Here is a 17219-nt window from a genome sequence, read left to right as displayed (position 1 = left end):
CACTTTAAACGGGAGGGCAAGGGTCCGGTCAGAAGCCAGCCCCCCCTCCTTGCTGCCAGCCCTGGCTCCCAAGTTCCCCTCATGGCTACCACCCCGCAGTGATCCCAGCCAGTGGGATCCCCTCCCAGCATCAGCTAGGCTCCTAGTCGCCAGTCTTCCAGCAGCCGGTGCAGGTCAGCTCCCAACTCGGCTGTGTCCCTGGACAGGCTCCTGGCTGTTGGCTCTGCTCTGCTCAGCTCACAACCCTGGCCAGGCTCAAAGCCACCAGCACACAGATGTTGCTGGCCAATAGTCTCAAACCAGATAAGGTCAACCATATGACAAAGAATGTTTTTTGACACGTGCATCAGTCCCTACTGAAAGACACAACACGCACATCATCAGTGAGTTACACCAGTGTTTCTCAACCTTTTTTTTTATATAAAGTACCCCCAATACCTACAGTTTTCAGACACACCAATCTGATGCTACCATTGAAACACATTTGTTTAAACTTAATTGTAGCCAAATGGATGATGAAATTTTTGGGTGTAAAAAGTACAAAAATAATAAAGTGCTGTATTTAGAAACAGCAGTGAGAGGAGGGGCATTCATTTATATTACTAGATCCAGTGCTCAAATTGTGTCAGGCAACTCTAGGTATGGCATTTCACATGCCTCGCACCTCAAGGCTTCCTCCATCAGTTATGAATGTAAAAAAGTGGCTTGAAACCCAGGACCTCTTTCATTACAAATTAAGTACCGCTGGGTTGAGAATCAGATTGTGATCAATTGATTTAATTGGGGTTGGTCCTGCTTTGGGCAGAGGGCTGGACTCCATGACCTCCTGAGTTTTCTTCCAGCCCTAGAAGTCTATGATTCTATGATTACTTTTGGCTGTGCTATCTGTAACAACACCCATTTGTGTAAGTTAAGGGGACTAAGACTGGAATCTCTTTTGTATAATCCTGTAAGTCAGGGATAGGGAACCTCAGGCCTGGGGGGTTGGATACAGCACATGGCTTGCCTGGATCCAGCCCCCAAGGCTCAGCACCCCTTCTCCCCCACGCATTGGGGAGCCAGCACTACTGCAGTCACTGACCCACTGAAAAAATCAGTCAGAGGCTTCACACAAGCGAGAAGCCTAGGGGTCCCAGCCTTGTAGATTTTGTGTGCTCCAGCCCCACACTGGAGTTCTGTCTTCTGCACCACTATCGGGGCTGGAACACACAAAAATCTACAAGGCTGGGTCCCCTTAGGCTTCTCACTTGCGTGCAGCCCCCAACTGATTTCTCTGTGGGTCAGTGGTCCCCGACCCAAGAAAGGTTCCCCACCCCCTGCTAAAAGCAAATGAGCAAGAGAACCTGATCTCTCAGAATGTTTGTAGGAGCAGAGTTCCAAACCTCTGACAGGTCTGAGACACAGAGCCACACTGTTCTATATATTACAGAAGTATTTAATTTGCCATGTTCCTTCAAAAAAAGTTTAGCTTTAGCTCTGTAATAAAACAGAGCCGAGTTCCCTTATCCAATCTGCTTGAAATAATATTGTACAAGTTCTTGATTATGGGTGAAACAGATGGATGATATTACCACTCCATTCCTCAATGTTACAGTATGAGGGGCATAAGAAGTGTTGAGAAGGGCACTGAAATATTTAGAATTAAGAGCTATCAGTGAGACAACTGAGGCTAAAAACTCATTACTCTCAATAAATAGGCAAGAACTGACAACACTGCTGAGCAGATAAACCTCAACATCAGAGCGATGAGGCATAAACAGCATTTAAGGAACTCCTGAACATCATGAAATCCACGTTACCACAACTATCGTTATGAAAATTAGAGCTCTGGATTTTTCTTCTCCCCCTAGCCAACTTTCACTTTTTTCCTTTTAGCAAACCTTGAAAATTAAATGCCCCCCCCCCCCCCCCCCCCCAAAAAAAATTAAGATACAAAGTCAGGGAAGTAATGTCCTTTTACTGGAACAAGTTCTGCTGGTGAAGGAAACCAGCTTTCAAACTACACACAGCATGTCAGGCCTTCCTGAAGATGACCTCATCTCTTTCATCACCAGAAGTTAGTCTAATAAAAGATACTCTCTCACCCACCTTGCCTCTCTAATGGTCTGTGACCAACACTGTTATGACAACACTGTTTTCCTTGTGAAATGTGCTAATTAAAATGTTACTATGATGTCAATAAACTCATAACATAAAATAGATAAAATAACTTGGCCAGGCTGCATGTTATTTTAACCTGTACCCTTAAATCTTAACCCTGCAATGAAATCTGAGTGGGTGGATATCTGAACTCTACTGAGGTCCCATCTAGCTGCAACACTCTACACAAATGGATATGATTACAGGACTGGAGGAGAGGGGGTATAATGCTGTATTATTGTAAGACTGAGGCTGTGTCCAGACTCAGGGTTTTTTTCGAAAAAAGTAGCCTTTTTTTGAAAAAACCTCACCTGCGTCGAGACTGCAGCCGCGTTCTTTCGAAATTAAATCGAAAGAACGCGGCTTTTCTTTCGATGGCGGTAAACCTCATTTCACGAGGAAGAACGCCTTCTTTCGAAAGTTCCTCTTTCGAAAGAAGGCGTTCTTCAATGTAAATAGGGCTTCTTCGAAAGAGAGCATCCAGACTCACTGGATGCTTTCTTTCGAAAAAGCAAGCCGCTTTTTCGAAAGTTCAACGTGCAGTCTAGACACTCTCTTTCGAAAGAGGCTCTTTCGAAAGTACCTTTCGAAAGAGGCTTGCAGTCTAGACATAGCCTGAGTGTGTGATGGAGGTTAGCTTTCTCCCTTTGGGTTCTTTGTCATTCACCACATATGCAAAAATTTGGGAAGTGGGAGTTTAATTTAACTAACATTATCACATTAAATTCTTTTATAAAGAAGCATCTTCCTCACATTCATTATGTCTTCTGCATACGGGCAGTCCCCAGACCAGGGAGACGGGGAGCAAAGCAGAGCAAAGCCAAGGAGCCCGAGGGCAGCAGGACAACCACGGCGCGTCTGGGCTGTCCCGCTGCCCCCGTGCTCCGCGGCTTTGCTCCGGACGCCTGTGGTACAGCAGCTGGGGCACTGCCGGTTGGTCCCGGAGCGCCGCTCTGGGCGCTACAGGACCAACCCGGCAGCACCCCAGCTGCTCTGCCCCAGGCGTCCTGATTCAGCCACTGCTGGTCAGTTTCAGCAGCGGCTGAATCAGGACGCCTGGGGCAGAGCAGCTTGGGTGCTGCTGGGTTGGTCCAGTAGCGCCGAGGAGCGGCGGCGCTACTGGACCAACCCAGCAGCACCCCAGCTGCTCTGCCCCAGGCGTCCCCAAGTCAGCCGCTGCTGAAACTGACCAGTGGCTGACTACAGGAAGCCCCTGCCACGGTCTTCCTGGAATCAGCTGCTTATCAGTTTCAGCAGCAGCTGACTTGGGGATGCCTGGGGTTCTTAAGTTGAATCTGTATGTAAGTCAGAACTGGCGTCCAGATTCAGCCACTGTTGAAACTGATCAGTTTCAGTAGCGGCTGAATCTGGACGCCAGTTCTGACTTACATACAGATTCAACTTAAGAACAAACCTACCGTCCTTATCTTGTACGTAACCCGGGGACTGCCTGTATATGCACTATACAGAAATAGAATGCCATTTCTTAAGCATTCCATCACACAAGCTAGTGCAGGGAAAGATGGGGGTGTAGATCATTTTATTCTTCTTGATACAATGCAGTTGTTTCCATGTTTGCATTACATCATGAGCTACAGTTTGTGGGGATTACTGTTAAAATAAACATAATGGAATCCATGTTAAATATTTCCCCACAACAAAATTCCAACAAAAGATAACTGTTACTATTAAAAAGCTTCAGAGGGGTAGCCAAGTTAAACTATAGCAGGAAAAACTTTAAAAAAAAACAACCACCCCAAAACCCATTGAATAATCTAGTAGCACCTTAAAGACTAACAAAACATGTAGATGGTATCATAATACCATCTACTTGTTTTGTTAGTCTTTAAGGTGCTACTAGACTATTTGTTGACTATTAAAAAGATGTGTTTATATTTTAAATTGCTAAATCAGTTGAACAGTATGTTGTAACAAAAGCATTGCAAGTGGCTATCAGAAAGCAATGCTGCTTTTAAATTAAGGAGCCTAGTAGAAGATAAATCCAGTGTGCAGTTTTTTGCCAATAATGTTAATGTATCTGAATATAGACTGATACAACCAATTTGCTACCCTCTTCCTCCTGTGGTTACAAATTACTTTGATAGTGCTGCAACCATTGTACCCAGGATTCCGGTTTGCTGACTCCTGCAAAAGTATATTTTAGTAGTTTGACACATCTCTGTACAAAATACCAATGTTTCCATAAATATTTTATTGCTCTTGCAAACATCAAAGATGTCTATCTTCCTGGTCTGTCAGCAAGCAGTAATTTTCCCCTTTTAAGATTAAACTACAGGGAGCCAAGTTAAAAAAAATATGTTAGGACTAGTAACTAAGATTTCCTCTGTACTTATTTTTCTGAGTTTAGGATTTATCAGGGCCTCATTCTAATGTAATCAGAGTTTGAAGTAACATATAGCTAGGAGACTGAAGTGAGTTAAAAACCTCTTCTCTGAAAACAACATTAGAAAGGGAAAAAACTAAAAACTGAATCTGCAACCTAATTTTGGTCATGCTGTAAAATGTTTCAGGGTACAGTGCTGCATAACAGGGAGCAATTCTTGTAACATCACCCCTTTCCGTTTTGTCAAAGGGCTAAAAGTACTTAAAAGGGTATGGTTCACCAAAAACTAAGAAGATATTTAAAATGGTGACCTTGAAACTCTTATTTGAAAGATAACACACTTTAAAAATCCAGCATTCGATCAATCAATACTTTTCCCCAATCCTTCCATGTCTTTCATGTTGCTTTATTAGAAATATGGTTTTTCACAGAAGAAAGATAAAAATTAATAAAGCAGGAAATATAGAATATTAATTTATTAAGGACATGAGCTAAAATTCTGAGGAAGTTTTCAAAAAGAAATCAGAGCAAGTTTTGCAGATCAAAAGGGACTACTATTGACTTAAAATTATTTCTATATTTAGTTATATTACAAAGTTTTGGTACAAATTAAGGTTTAGATTAACAATTTAAAAACTAGAGAAAAATATTTATTGTTTTTAGTGTATTTACATACTGCAGTTGAAAGTAGTCTGTAAACAGTTAATTCCTTCTATTGTTTATATGAATTTTTCCACCAAGCAACATGAAAAAGGAAAGCTTGATTTAAAAAAAAAAAAATCACAGGAATTGGCAGAGAGAAGTTGTAGTAACTACACTTATTTTTTTTAACTGACAAGATTTTAAGAAGATCGAGCCCCTTCAAAGATGACTGTGTTCTTTCAAATCAGTTATGTGGTCTGTCCTCTCCCAGATAAGAGGTTATTCAGATTATCCTCCCCATTAGCTTGAGTTTCAGCCTCAGTTCTTCAGGCCCTAGCCTTGAGTTTGAAGCAATGGTCATATTTCGGTGGAATACGAGATTCTCCCAGACAAACATCGGACACCCAGACTGTATCCATCAGAGTTTAGCATTGCCTCTTTGCAAGTAGAGCATCTCTTAAAGCCCAAGGAGACAAGCATCCTGTTGATGGAAAGTGTCAGTTTGACAAACACTGAAGGAATTACTTTTGTTAAACAAATACACTAACAAAAGCTATCCCAAGAACTAAGAAAACTAAAATAGCTTAAGGATTATTTGAGGAGAGTAGGTTGACAGCAAGGACTGCTGTGTTCCGTCTCAGGACAGGGATACAACCGAGGACTACTGGTCATACATGTTGTACTTTTAAACACCAGTGGGTCACAAGGCAGGCACTGTTGCAAAAACCTCTGAGTAAAAGCACAGGGATGCACCAACACCTGGAGTGGAGCACCCACAGGGACACTTCTTGAAGAAGCAGCTATGAGATTTGTGTGACTAGACAACTAATTATGAAGAAACTATGCAGCAATCAAGAAACCTTTAAAAAACTGCAGTTTCAGTGTATCCACAACTATTAGTGAATTAAAAACAAATTTGCCAAACAGCTCTCACAAAAAAGAGACAGGGAGAGGGGAAGAGAGGAGGGAAACGGGACTTCGGCATGACCCATAAAACAGCCAGAAGAAGGTGGTGGTGGTGGTGACAGCAGAGAATGCCGTATCAATATCAATATCAATCTCTCTCTCTCGCTCTTATATATCTATATCTATATCTATATCTATATCTATATCTATATCTATATCTATATCTATATCTATATCTCGAGTATTTCAGTATTTTATACACAGTGGAACAGCAAGAAAAGGAGAGACCAACAGAGATCCACACCACAATATCCTATAGCCCAGCAATCAGGGCACTTTTCTGAAGAATGGAAGACAAAAATTCACATCTCTTCTCCACATCAGGGGACTTGAAACCCAGTGTCATGTGAGAGCCCTGAGCATTGGGCAAGATGTTCTAAGGCAGGCACTGGCGCCTCCTCCTTCTCCAGTCATTTGAATCTAATCTTCATTTCCTTTTGCACATGTGAAAAGGTGCCCATTAACTGAACATAACAGTTCATTTCATATCAACCTAAATGTTTGATGTGGCCTTGAAATTTGTCTTTTTAAACTTATTCTCCTTTTGTCAAAATGGAAAAGAAAATCAGATATTCACCCCACTCTTTCTATGATCAGTAGCTCACGAATACCACATTGGACAAAATACTGTATGGCTCCATAAGTCAACCATCCAAAAATTGTGCGCTACAAATTCTTAATTTATAACTGCTAATGTATAATTCACAAATTGAAAAAGGGCTACTTTAACTGAAAAAAAAAGTTGCAAATAACTCTCCAGCTCCAATAAATTACAATAAAAATGCTGGTCATGAACCTGACCTCCTGCTCTTTACACTGGAGAGAAACTTGCATATTGGGTGAATTCTGCTGTCATGATCTATACTCACAATGAGATTTGTGCCACAAGTTTACAGAGTGACACTTGAGCAAATACAGAACTTGCTTTCACAACACAAATTCCAATTCCCTTTGCAAGCTACAACACGGAACCCTTTCCTGTCCACTTTCTTATATTGACACAGCTATTGTGTTGTTCAAGATGCATCGGTGATAATTGAAATATAAAAGCTTTAGTGTAGAAAAATGGATACAAATGGATCTTGGCAGATTCTTGTTAATATGCAATCTATTTATTATTCATTGTTACACACTCAAACTCCCAGGGAAATATTTCACATATGTGGTAAACATACTCATAAGAACTCTCCAGCTATAATGCCTCAAGCTTTTCTCTGGTTTAAAGCAAACACTTGCATTTATAGGTTTATTTGCTGATTCTAAAGGGCTTGACAGAGCAGGTAATAGAAGAGCAAACATCAGGGGCCCTCAAGTCAAGGACCAAGTTCCAGGAAACAAATTACAGGAAACTGATTTTTCACTGGTCTGCTTCATTGTGCAATTTAACTTGGGGGGGGGGGGGGGGGGGGGGGAAGAGACCATACTAAAATTATATTCTTATCTAAGTAAAGATCTAAAAATTCAGTTCGCATCTTATTGATACAATAGTCAAACCCCAAACCTTTATGCTCACACAACTGCTTAACAATTAAGGTATAATAAATCCTATATAAAATAGGGACTGTACTGAAAATATTATAACATTACAAAATGCAACATTAACTAGCCTGGAAGTAATTAGTTAAGACAATTCACAAAAACATTCTATTTCCCTTATCTTACTATATATTTTTGTCTGTCCTTCTGTGAGTCCGTTTGTTCAAGAACTCCTCCTAAATGGTAAGAGCTAGGACCTTTTTGTAATTTAAAGCAAGGTCAGGGCATGGTTGTGCCAAGATAATGGGATGTGCATGGAGTTAGACAGTTTCTAATTAAATGGAAAGGGAGGGGTCCGATAGGAGGGAATTATATGCAGAATGATCATAGGAAGGCAGCAAGGGGTCAGAAATACGGACCAGGACAGCTATAACCCCACTGGGCCAGTAGGTAACAGAGATAAAGAAAGGGACAGGTGTTCTATCCTTTCCAGCTGAAGCTTAGAAGTAGCACTTGGGCCTCAGATGGGAAAGAGGCCTGGTAAGTCAGAGCTTTCCTAGAGTGTGGAGGCTGAGAGTCAGGAGAAGGACAGCGAGAACTCCTGAGCACAGGAGAGAGACAGAATGAGTAGAACATTTCTGAAAATGTTCGTGCTAAGTGAAAACGTGCTCTGCGGGGTCAATTTTCCCATTTAAAAAAACGGAAAAGGCGGGTTTTGCATTTCAGGAGGTGGTGGCAAAGTCAATTTTTTGTTGGTGCTGGGTCGTCAATGTCAACATTAGATATCTAGCAACACAAGTCGCCACTGTTTGTTAAAACACAAAGTTAACACATGAGTGAGCAAAGGAGCACTGTGACCACGTGTATTCCTCCGCTCATGAGAATTAACAGTTTTCACCTACGTATACTGCAGAGCAAAGTAGTCTGCCATTTGATGATTTTCATTTTATTTCGGGGACGGTCGTGCTATTCGAAAAACATTCCCTAAAAAAAATTGTGCTATTGTGAAAACGTGTTAAGCAGGCACGTGTTAAACGAGTAATTACTGTACTAGAGGAACACTATAGAGAGGGCACAGGCCCTTCCTCTAAGGAGAGAGGTCAGGAAGCCACCAGAGAGGCTGTTGACCTTTCTGAACGAAAGAGCCCCAGCCAGAGAAGGCTACAAGGGGTTGAAGCCTGAGAGCAGTAAAGGGAGATGCTTGCTCTGGGGCCTGAAAGCTGAAGCTGGAGAGCCACAAAGGGCATGGTGAGAGATGTCTGACTCATAGCTCAAAGATGTGTATGGAGATATAGGCCAGGGCTGTACACTTCAGGGTAATGGGAACTTGGTATGTTATGGTTTATATGCGTGGGGTTTTCTTCTGCAATGAGTTTCCCCCTAATTAAACTCAAAGGCTTTTTAGACTATTTCTGGGAACCTCTTGAGAGGAAACTGAAGTAGGTGCCATTTGTTGTGCTGCAGCCTGATGTGAGAGGTTATCCCACGCAGGGACCTCCTTATGACAAAGCATCAATGCAAATTTCTGTATAGATAATATTTTTGGCAAATCCCCTGTTTAGTTGTGTTGCAAATAGTCTAAAGCAGCGTTTCTCAAACTGTGTTCCGTGGCACGAGGCAGTCCGAGTGTGCCGTGGAGATATGGTGACCATATGTTGCTTTTTTCCGGGACAGTCCTGGATTTAAAGACACCCAGCGGTAGCGCAATGCAGCAGCAACTCTCTGCCTCCATCCAGCACGTAAGCAGCTCCCTTGGTGCTTTGTGCGGGCAGCCAGGGCTGCTGCCACTGGCACATAGCGTCCGGAGCTCCGAGCTCCAGCGCAGCATGCGCTGCTGTCTGGCAAGCGCCCCCCTGCCCCACTGCGTGGACCTTCCCTCCCGCTGCGGGACTGCCTTGCCGTGCGCCACCAGCCCAGCCTCCTCCATCCACAGGCAACTGCCACTGCTGCCAGAGGGGGAAGGGCACTGGTTGGAGCCTGTGGGCCACTCCTGGGAGCTGCCACCAGAGTCCCGGCAGAAACCGCACAGAACTTGGCTGGAGTGCTGCAGAGCAGGGTACGTTCGGGCTCTGCTGGTGTGCTCTGTGCACGACCCTGTCTCGCCCCGCACCTTTCCATTCCGCTGCGGGGGAGCAGCAGTGCACGGACCCGCTCGCTCTATCGCACTCCGCAAGCCAAATCTGGGAGGGTGGGGTCTTTCTCTCCCTGCCCCGCCCTGCCATGCTCCTCTTAATGGGAGCCAAAGTTGGTGCGGGGACTGACATGAGGCACTAACATTAGCACTGCTGGCGGCCCAGCTCCAGGCCCAGTAAGTGGTCCTGCCTTGGAAGCAGCTGGGGCTAGGGCTATGGGGACTTCTGGGGCCCAACCACGGACTCCAGTCCCGCAAACTTGAAGGCAAAAGGTGGAGGAGGGGCTCAGAGAGAATTACAGGGAAGAGAGGTGGGAGAGGAAGGGGCTTGTGCTGAGTGGAGGGGGCGGGGCAGGAGAAGAAAGGGAAAGGCACCAAGGCCAGGGCCAGGGAGGTGTCAGTGGGGTGGGAGGGTGAAGGGGACAGGTTGATGCTGGGGAAAAAAGAGGGGAAGGGCATTGGAGGCAAGAGGAAGCAAGGGAAGGGGAGGTGCTGGGAGAAGGGTTGAAAGGAGGAGTGAGCATGAGGAAGGCAGGAATGGAACAAGTCATGTGTGAGGGTACAGAGGGGCATGAGAGGAACTGGGGCAGAAGGCGGTGAGGGGATGGGCATCAGAGAGAAACAGGGGCAGGGGGTAAGGCCAGTGAGGGAAGGAGGAAGTACCAGGAGGGTGCAGGGGTAAGGGAAGGTGCAGGTGCCAGAGGATTCTGGCGGTGAAGCAGAAGGGCAGACACCTGCAGGGGAGAGACTAGCACTGGAGGAGATAGGGTTCGGTGGGGGCCAAACTCATCCCTTATGGGTAGGAGGATGGTGGGAAAAGTTCTTAGAGGGGGTTACTTTTACTTCTGGTCATGTTTCCATCTTGACCCCGAGAATCAGGGGCATAGTAAACAGAGGTCAGGGAGTGTACGTAATGTGTCCCTAATTTTGCTTCAGAAAATATACCATACACAGAGAGAATAGAGTTCAAATAGCCGTCCTTAAAAGGGGCAAGCTTCCTCTTTTTTCCCCCCTTCAAAAATAATATTGTTTGGTGTTCCTCGGTCTTAAAAAGTTTAAGAAACACTGGTCTAAAGCACTGTGCTTAAGGCTGACTGGAAGAAACACTGATGGTGAGGGGATGTTTGAGAATTGTATAACTGACAGAAGCCCAGCACAGCAATAACAACAACCATTTTGTTTTGGGGCAAGAACAAAGAAAGAAAACAAGTCATGGTAGAAAGCTGTGAGCAAAAAAAACCCATGAGTAGTGTCAAAGTGATCTCTATTACCTTTCCAGCTTTAGAGGAGGAAATGTACACTGAAATTTCTTTCCCCTCTATTCTTTCCGAGTCCCCTTAAATCTCTGCCCCTTTTTTTCCTCCTGATGGAGTGTTAACAAACAAGCCTCATATGCTAGGATATTGGCCCATACTGAAGTGAATTAAAATGCATTATACTAACAACAATTCTCTTTTATAGACTTAGTTCTCTTCCAAACTTGCATTGAAAGTCTTCCAGTTGTTTCTATGTCCAAGTGCTAGTTTATCCCAATTCTTCTCTGGGAATCAAATGATATATCAATACTTGCATTCAACCCATCTTCAGAAACTGAAATCTAATACTTCTATATGGAATTTAAGGTAGTTTATTACTATAAAACCCACTCATGTTTTACTAATGCTACTTCACAGACATGTTTTTTGTAATTCACTATAAGAAATACAAGGTATACAACAATCTGCTTCAAATAAAATTTTAGATAGAAGAATGCAAACATCAATTCCAAGTATATTTAAATAATCACAATGCTTTTACTGCACAAGATGCATCATTCATCAGTTAGGTATACAGAAACATGTGTGGGTTTGTCCTAAGAGAGCAGTCATTTGAAGGGTTTGATATAAAATTGCATGCATGTGTCTCAATCTTCCATTTAGAATGCCCTTAGCAATGACTACTGAATCACACAATAATTTAATCAACAAGAACTTAACAGGCTCTTTGTAGATAAATACAGCAAGTTTTCAAGGAAAAAAGGAATTATTTGTCTGCTGTTATTATGCAACTTTTTTATAAATATCTTTCAAATGTCAAAGTGAAAACTGGGCTAAGTGTCAAAAAAGATACTTTAGTTGCAAGCTGTGTATTTCTTCCCCAGAAAAGGACAGTTCCATAATGTGCAAAGGTAGGGGCTGCTGTTGGGAGCAACATGATACGAGTGGTGTCACTTGGGGCAGGAAGCGTAGAGGCAAGCTATCCTACAGTGTCCATTGGGGGCATCCACGCCACAAAGGGAGAGGCCAGCAGGGCTGGGGCTCTACCATCTTGCCTGCCAGTATACCAGTAAGTAGCCCCTCCCAAAACCTTTTCTCCCCCCTCACCTGCCCTTGCTCCCAGTACCAAACAGGGCAAGGAGAGAGCGAACAGGCCCCTGGCGGATGGGGGCGGGGAAGAGGGGGAGAGAGAGAGAGATCAGGTCCCTGGGTGGGTAGTAGGGTTACCAGATGGTTTAACAAAAAATACCGAACACTCCCCCCCCCCCCAACCAAAAAAAGAAAAAATTCTGTCAAGGGGGGAAAAAAAGGGGAAGACCAAAGTGAAGCAAAGAAAAAAAAAGAAAAGAAAAAGCCCCCCAGAACAAAATTGTGGAGCAAAACAAAATTTTTTAATATTTTTTTTTTTAAAAAAGGAGGCTGCCCCTTTAAGATCGTCGCCATCTTGGGCACCATTTTTAAAACCCTGCAGCTGCACCCGGTAAGCACAGGGAAGGCGGGAGAGGGGAGCCGTTTGGGAGCGGCTTCGCAAGTCGCACTTTTGCGGGGCAAGAGCCATGGGTTGGCCACTGCTGGTGTTGAGGGAGGCATCACATGGCCAGCTCCCTGGTCTCTGCTAGTCATGTGGGCCAGAGCAGCGTGCGCTCCGCTCCTACCCCAGCCCAGCGCTCCCCTAGCATGGCACCTGGCAAGTGCCCCCTCCACTATGACTCTGCCACGCTCCTCACTCCCCCACCTTCTCCAGATGCGGTGGGGGAAATTTGTTCCCACTGGGCTTCCGTCTGAGGGAAACAGGAAATACCGGACATTTCACATGTCCGGTATTTCCTGTTTTGTTTTGTTTTTTAAACTGGACGGAGCCTGCAAATACCAGACTGTCTAGGTGAATACTGGACACCTGGCAACCCTAGTGGGAGGGGTGCTGGAGGAGAGAGAGAGAGAGAAAAATCAGGCCCTTGGGCCCCAGCCTCCTACACCTCTCCATCTCCAAAGCTTGCCCCAAAAGACTGCAATGCTGACTATGTCTACTAGATAATATATTTACAATGACAACATTACCACTAAGAATCAAGTTTAAAACTTGTAAATGCCCCATTAAAATATGTGGATGGTTTTCAGAGAATTTTCAGCTCCTGTGAAAATTCAGATCATAAGTGCCTAAATACAGATCTCCCACAACTGAAAATATCAGTCTTAGCCAACAAGCGTATTTTCATTATGATTACTGCAAAAGACCACCAGACCATTTGTTGTTTTTTGCAAAAGACTAGTCATCCTCTCCAAAAAGGAGAAAAATTATCAGGTTATTTAGACTTTTAGCTTTAAAATCTTTGCAAATACTATGCATTTATATACTATCAAGAAATAAAAATTACAGAAAAAGAGTTATTTTTCACTTATTTGTGAATAGCCACCATGAAACAAATTGATCTTGAGAAGTAAATGTTTTGAATTAGGCATCAATATAAGACAGCTTTCCTAGTTCTTCTAGAAGTCATATCTTCCCTCTTTTTATTTAATTTTAAAATCTATCACAAGATGAAGTCACATAAGGTTTGAAGGTTTCTTGCCTGAAATATTAGTCAGAGAAAACAAGAAAGATTTCTCAGTAAGAAAACAATACTAACCTTCATTCCTGGGGATGCTTTCTGAACCCCCTGGTGTTTTATCTGGCATCTCAGCTGAGACCAACTTAGTGAAACCTGAGGGACAAAGAAAGAAAGTATTCTAAAGCCAAGTCAGTACATTCCAGCTGAAGGACACCTTTCCTTCTACATGTTACGGATACAATTTCAGCCTAGATTACTCTCACTTCAAAAAAAGAATGCCATCCATTTCAACAAGTGCTATGCAACAGGATAACATCAATCACAGAATAATAAGTGTAGCGCTAAGGCTTTATAAACACAATTGGATGTGGCAATAAACCTGACAGATACGCACAATAACTTTAGGGGATAGAGGCAAAGTAGAAATTATTTTGGATAGTTTTGTTGGTTGGGTTTTTTTTTTTGTATTATTATTGCAACATTTTAAAGTGAATTCTCAAATCTCAAGTCCCTGTAGTGACCATTCAATCGTAGGGTTATTCACAGCTCCATGTTAACCAATACAGTAACAAATTAATCTGGGGGTGGGTCGCATTACTGAGAAAGACTATGAAATAGATGTCTTAAGCTTTTATAAAATGTTAAGTCTTTTGAGAAAAGCAATATTTGCTAATTTAAAAAAAATCACTGTATTATGATCTGAGTATTAAAACAGAATCACAGAATTTAGGGAGGAAAGTATTTTTCTTTCACTGCAGAGCCAGTTGCAATAATTCATTCTACAACATTTACCCTAGCTGTGAGTTCAACTATCACAAGATGTCAGAATATCTATATAGCATCGTGTAGATAAAGGTGAAAAAGAGAAACTGAATGCCAAAATTGTTTTTGGAAAGTAGGCCTAGATTGTATACAAAGTAATGAGAGGAGCTCCTTTTATGAGTCCTTAAAGAAAGACTCTGAAGAGAAGACTGGCTATTAGAGCAAGCTTTACCACCTTGGCTGCCACCCCCACCATTTCTGTGGACACCGTGTCTTTGTTTTTCTGATCTTGAGAGACTTCATGACCAGATTAGGCCAGAAAGAGGGACCCAGTTGACTTCTATTGACTCCAGCTAAATCCAAAACCACTACTTGGGATGAAATAGGACTCTGGCTGCAGCTCTTATTACTGTTGCTAATCTCAGCTAACTTCTTCTTTCTGCTCCCAAATGACAGTTATTACCATCTAACAGATTGTTGAACAATGCAGTTTTTCCCTTTTAAAACTTCTAACTAAAGGGGAAAGGAACATGGGCTGTTAAAATGAAAAAGTAATGTTTTGAATAAGATTTTCAATTTCAGCAGATGTAACTGTTTTCCTTCTTAATCTATCTTTAATACAAGGTTAAAGGGATTTTTAATTCTGTGTTCACCATGGTATTCAGCAGGGCATGAACCTTGTTTAATGCTGGACATTTTCTGGGTTAGCACCTTTGGCGAACAGGAAGAGGACATAGTATTTATTAGAGTATTGTTCAGCCTGTTTTTAGGTGTTTTCCTTCAAACAGGGCTTTTAATCACTTCACTTGGGAGACTATTCCATAGCCTAATGTAACCAACTGTCAGGAGGTATTTCCTGAAATTCATCCTCAGTTTTCCCTCTCAATTGCATCCCACTACTCCTGGCCTGTTTGTACCAGCCATCTACTTTGACTTTCCTCTGGCAAAAACCCTTCAAACATTTGTAGGCCATTATTCACCCCCTCCAAGTCACACCCTATACTGAATATCATCTCTTAGCAATACCACAAAGATTTTTTTTCAACCTTTCTTCAATAATTATTTCATCTACTTGAAATGATGGACTGATTTTAAATATAAAGTGATTTAAAATATCCATTAAAATCAGTATTTAAATAAGCAAACAGGAAATCTCAGTTTAAAATTCATTTATTGTTATCTTATTTTCCATTTAAACTTTTTTTATGTTCCTAAAGAAAGAGGTTGATTCTCATTATGAAATCAACTTGTTTTAAAGGTTACTACCAATTAAATATACAGTCTTTACACTACAGTTTCTACTTCTATTGCTAACCAGGAGGATACATGAGGTCTATCTGCATTTCTTTAAGCTATTGCATAGATTAACATGTTTATGCAGATTCTTAATTTTTGCATTTTTATTATAGTGAAAAATGGCGTGATTTATTTCTTATTTACAAATATTTTAAGATGCAATTGGATGGATATTAGAAGGCTATTAAACGTGTAAAAAACCCATAGCATTTTAAATATGCTTCTCATTAGTTAAGTAAATCTACCATAAATGTTCTAGATACCATTTTTTCTTCTTAAGTTTAATATGTCATTTTTAAATTCCAACTCATTTTTACAAACAGAAAGTATGATCTGAAGTTAGTGAATTGAAGTGATTGTTTCTAATCACCATAACTTTAAAGATTTTAGTAGTAGTAGGTGTTATCCTTTCACATCTAGTTTTTAATCATAGTTTGGAAAATAAAAACAAGCTTTCCTTCTTTTTCAACTCTCAATCTTTCTCTCAACTTGTATTGATTCCACAACAATATTTGGCCATTGGTTTATGCCAATAGATCACGTTTTGTATTGGCTCATACTTAGTATGTGTTAAACATTTTTCAAACCCTCCTTTTAAAGTCTCTTCACATTTTGACATTTTCTCATTATTGGTTAAAAGACTTTCTCTATTACTAGTAAACCTTTGACAGCAGGTGTACAAAACAGAAGACGACAGTTCTCAGCCCCAAAGAACTTTCATTCTAACCAGAAAAACAGAGATAACTCATTGGGGAATGAATGGAACATGTCTGATAGTGGTTCATTAAGTGTGATGCAGTTTATGTCACCAGACATTTTTGTATTAAGTATCAGCAGCCTCATTTATGGCATTAGAAATTTAGAAGGCATAAAAATTGCCGAACTCTGTCCATAATAGCTTCCTCAGAAAAGGAAGTTGGTTTGGTTGGTTTATTTGTACAGGTGTACTCTGGAATTCAGAGGATGAACTTCAAGATCACCAAAGACAATATTCTGGAAGACTTCTGCATCATGTTTTTGAGATATGGCAACTTAAGGAACAGAGTGTTATTACATAAGGGGGCCCATATCTGATGCATAAGCTTTGTTCAAATCCCTATTGCCAAACCTAGCACAAAAATAAAAATTTCAGCACTGTCCTCCATCAAAGGACCCATCCGTATCTATAAAATGTAGCAATGCAATATATTCCTGATTTCCCAGACATGACTGTCCAATGCTATTGGTGCAAAACTATAAATGATAGGCATAGTCTTACAAGTTTCAGGATGGAATTCAACATAAGAATATAGGATAAACATTGATGCTTATTTAGAAAGCACCAAAAGCTCTGTTAACTAAGAGGGATTTTACAGAATAGTTTTGTTCATTTTGTATTAGAATCAAATCCTACACAATCTATATACAGGCAAAATTCCTACTGATTTCAGAAAGTGTTTGGTTTGAGTAAGATCTGTGCGATTTGGCACTTAGCAGATAAATTTCACCCACAAATAATTAGACTACTACATATTATGAAGTCGTTTATTATTATTTCCTAATTCCCCACCACTCTAAATTCAATAGTTATGACTTCCTAACAATATTTATTCAAATGAGAATTACAATACAGGTAGCTATATGGATAGCAGTTGTATGAACTCCCACACTATTTAAAT

General features: G+C 41.6%; 1 protein-coding gene across 3 annotated transcripts in view; it reads right to left on the bottom strand.

Moving 5' to 3' along the window:
- The window catches only part of PLEKHG1 (pleckstrin homology and RhoGEF domain containing G1), a 202520-nt gene that overhangs the window by 128513 nt on the left and 56788 nt on the right, over window positions 1-17219 (bottom strand). For 2 of the 3 annotated variants that reach the window (XM_075924430.1, XM_075924431.1), the window contains one exon: window positions 13582-13656. The exons of the other annotated variant lie outside the window; for it this stretch is intronic. In XM_075924430.1, the coding sequence (XP_075780545.1) occupies window positions 13582-13656 (75 nt within the window). The remainder of the gene's footprint in view (window positions 1-13581; window positions 13657-17219) is intronic. 3 annotated transcript variants of the gene reach the window in all.

This window comes from Pelodiscus sinensis, chromosome 3, assembly GCF_049634645.1.
Source record: "Pelodiscus sinensis isolate JC-2024 chromosome 3, ASM4963464v1, whole genome shotgun sequence".
NCBI lineage: Eukaryota > Metazoa > Chordata > Testudines > Trionychidae > Pelodiscus > Pelodiscus sinensis.
Note: the sequence above shows the minus strand (reverse complement) of the source record. Positions and strands in the feature narration are given on the sequence as shown.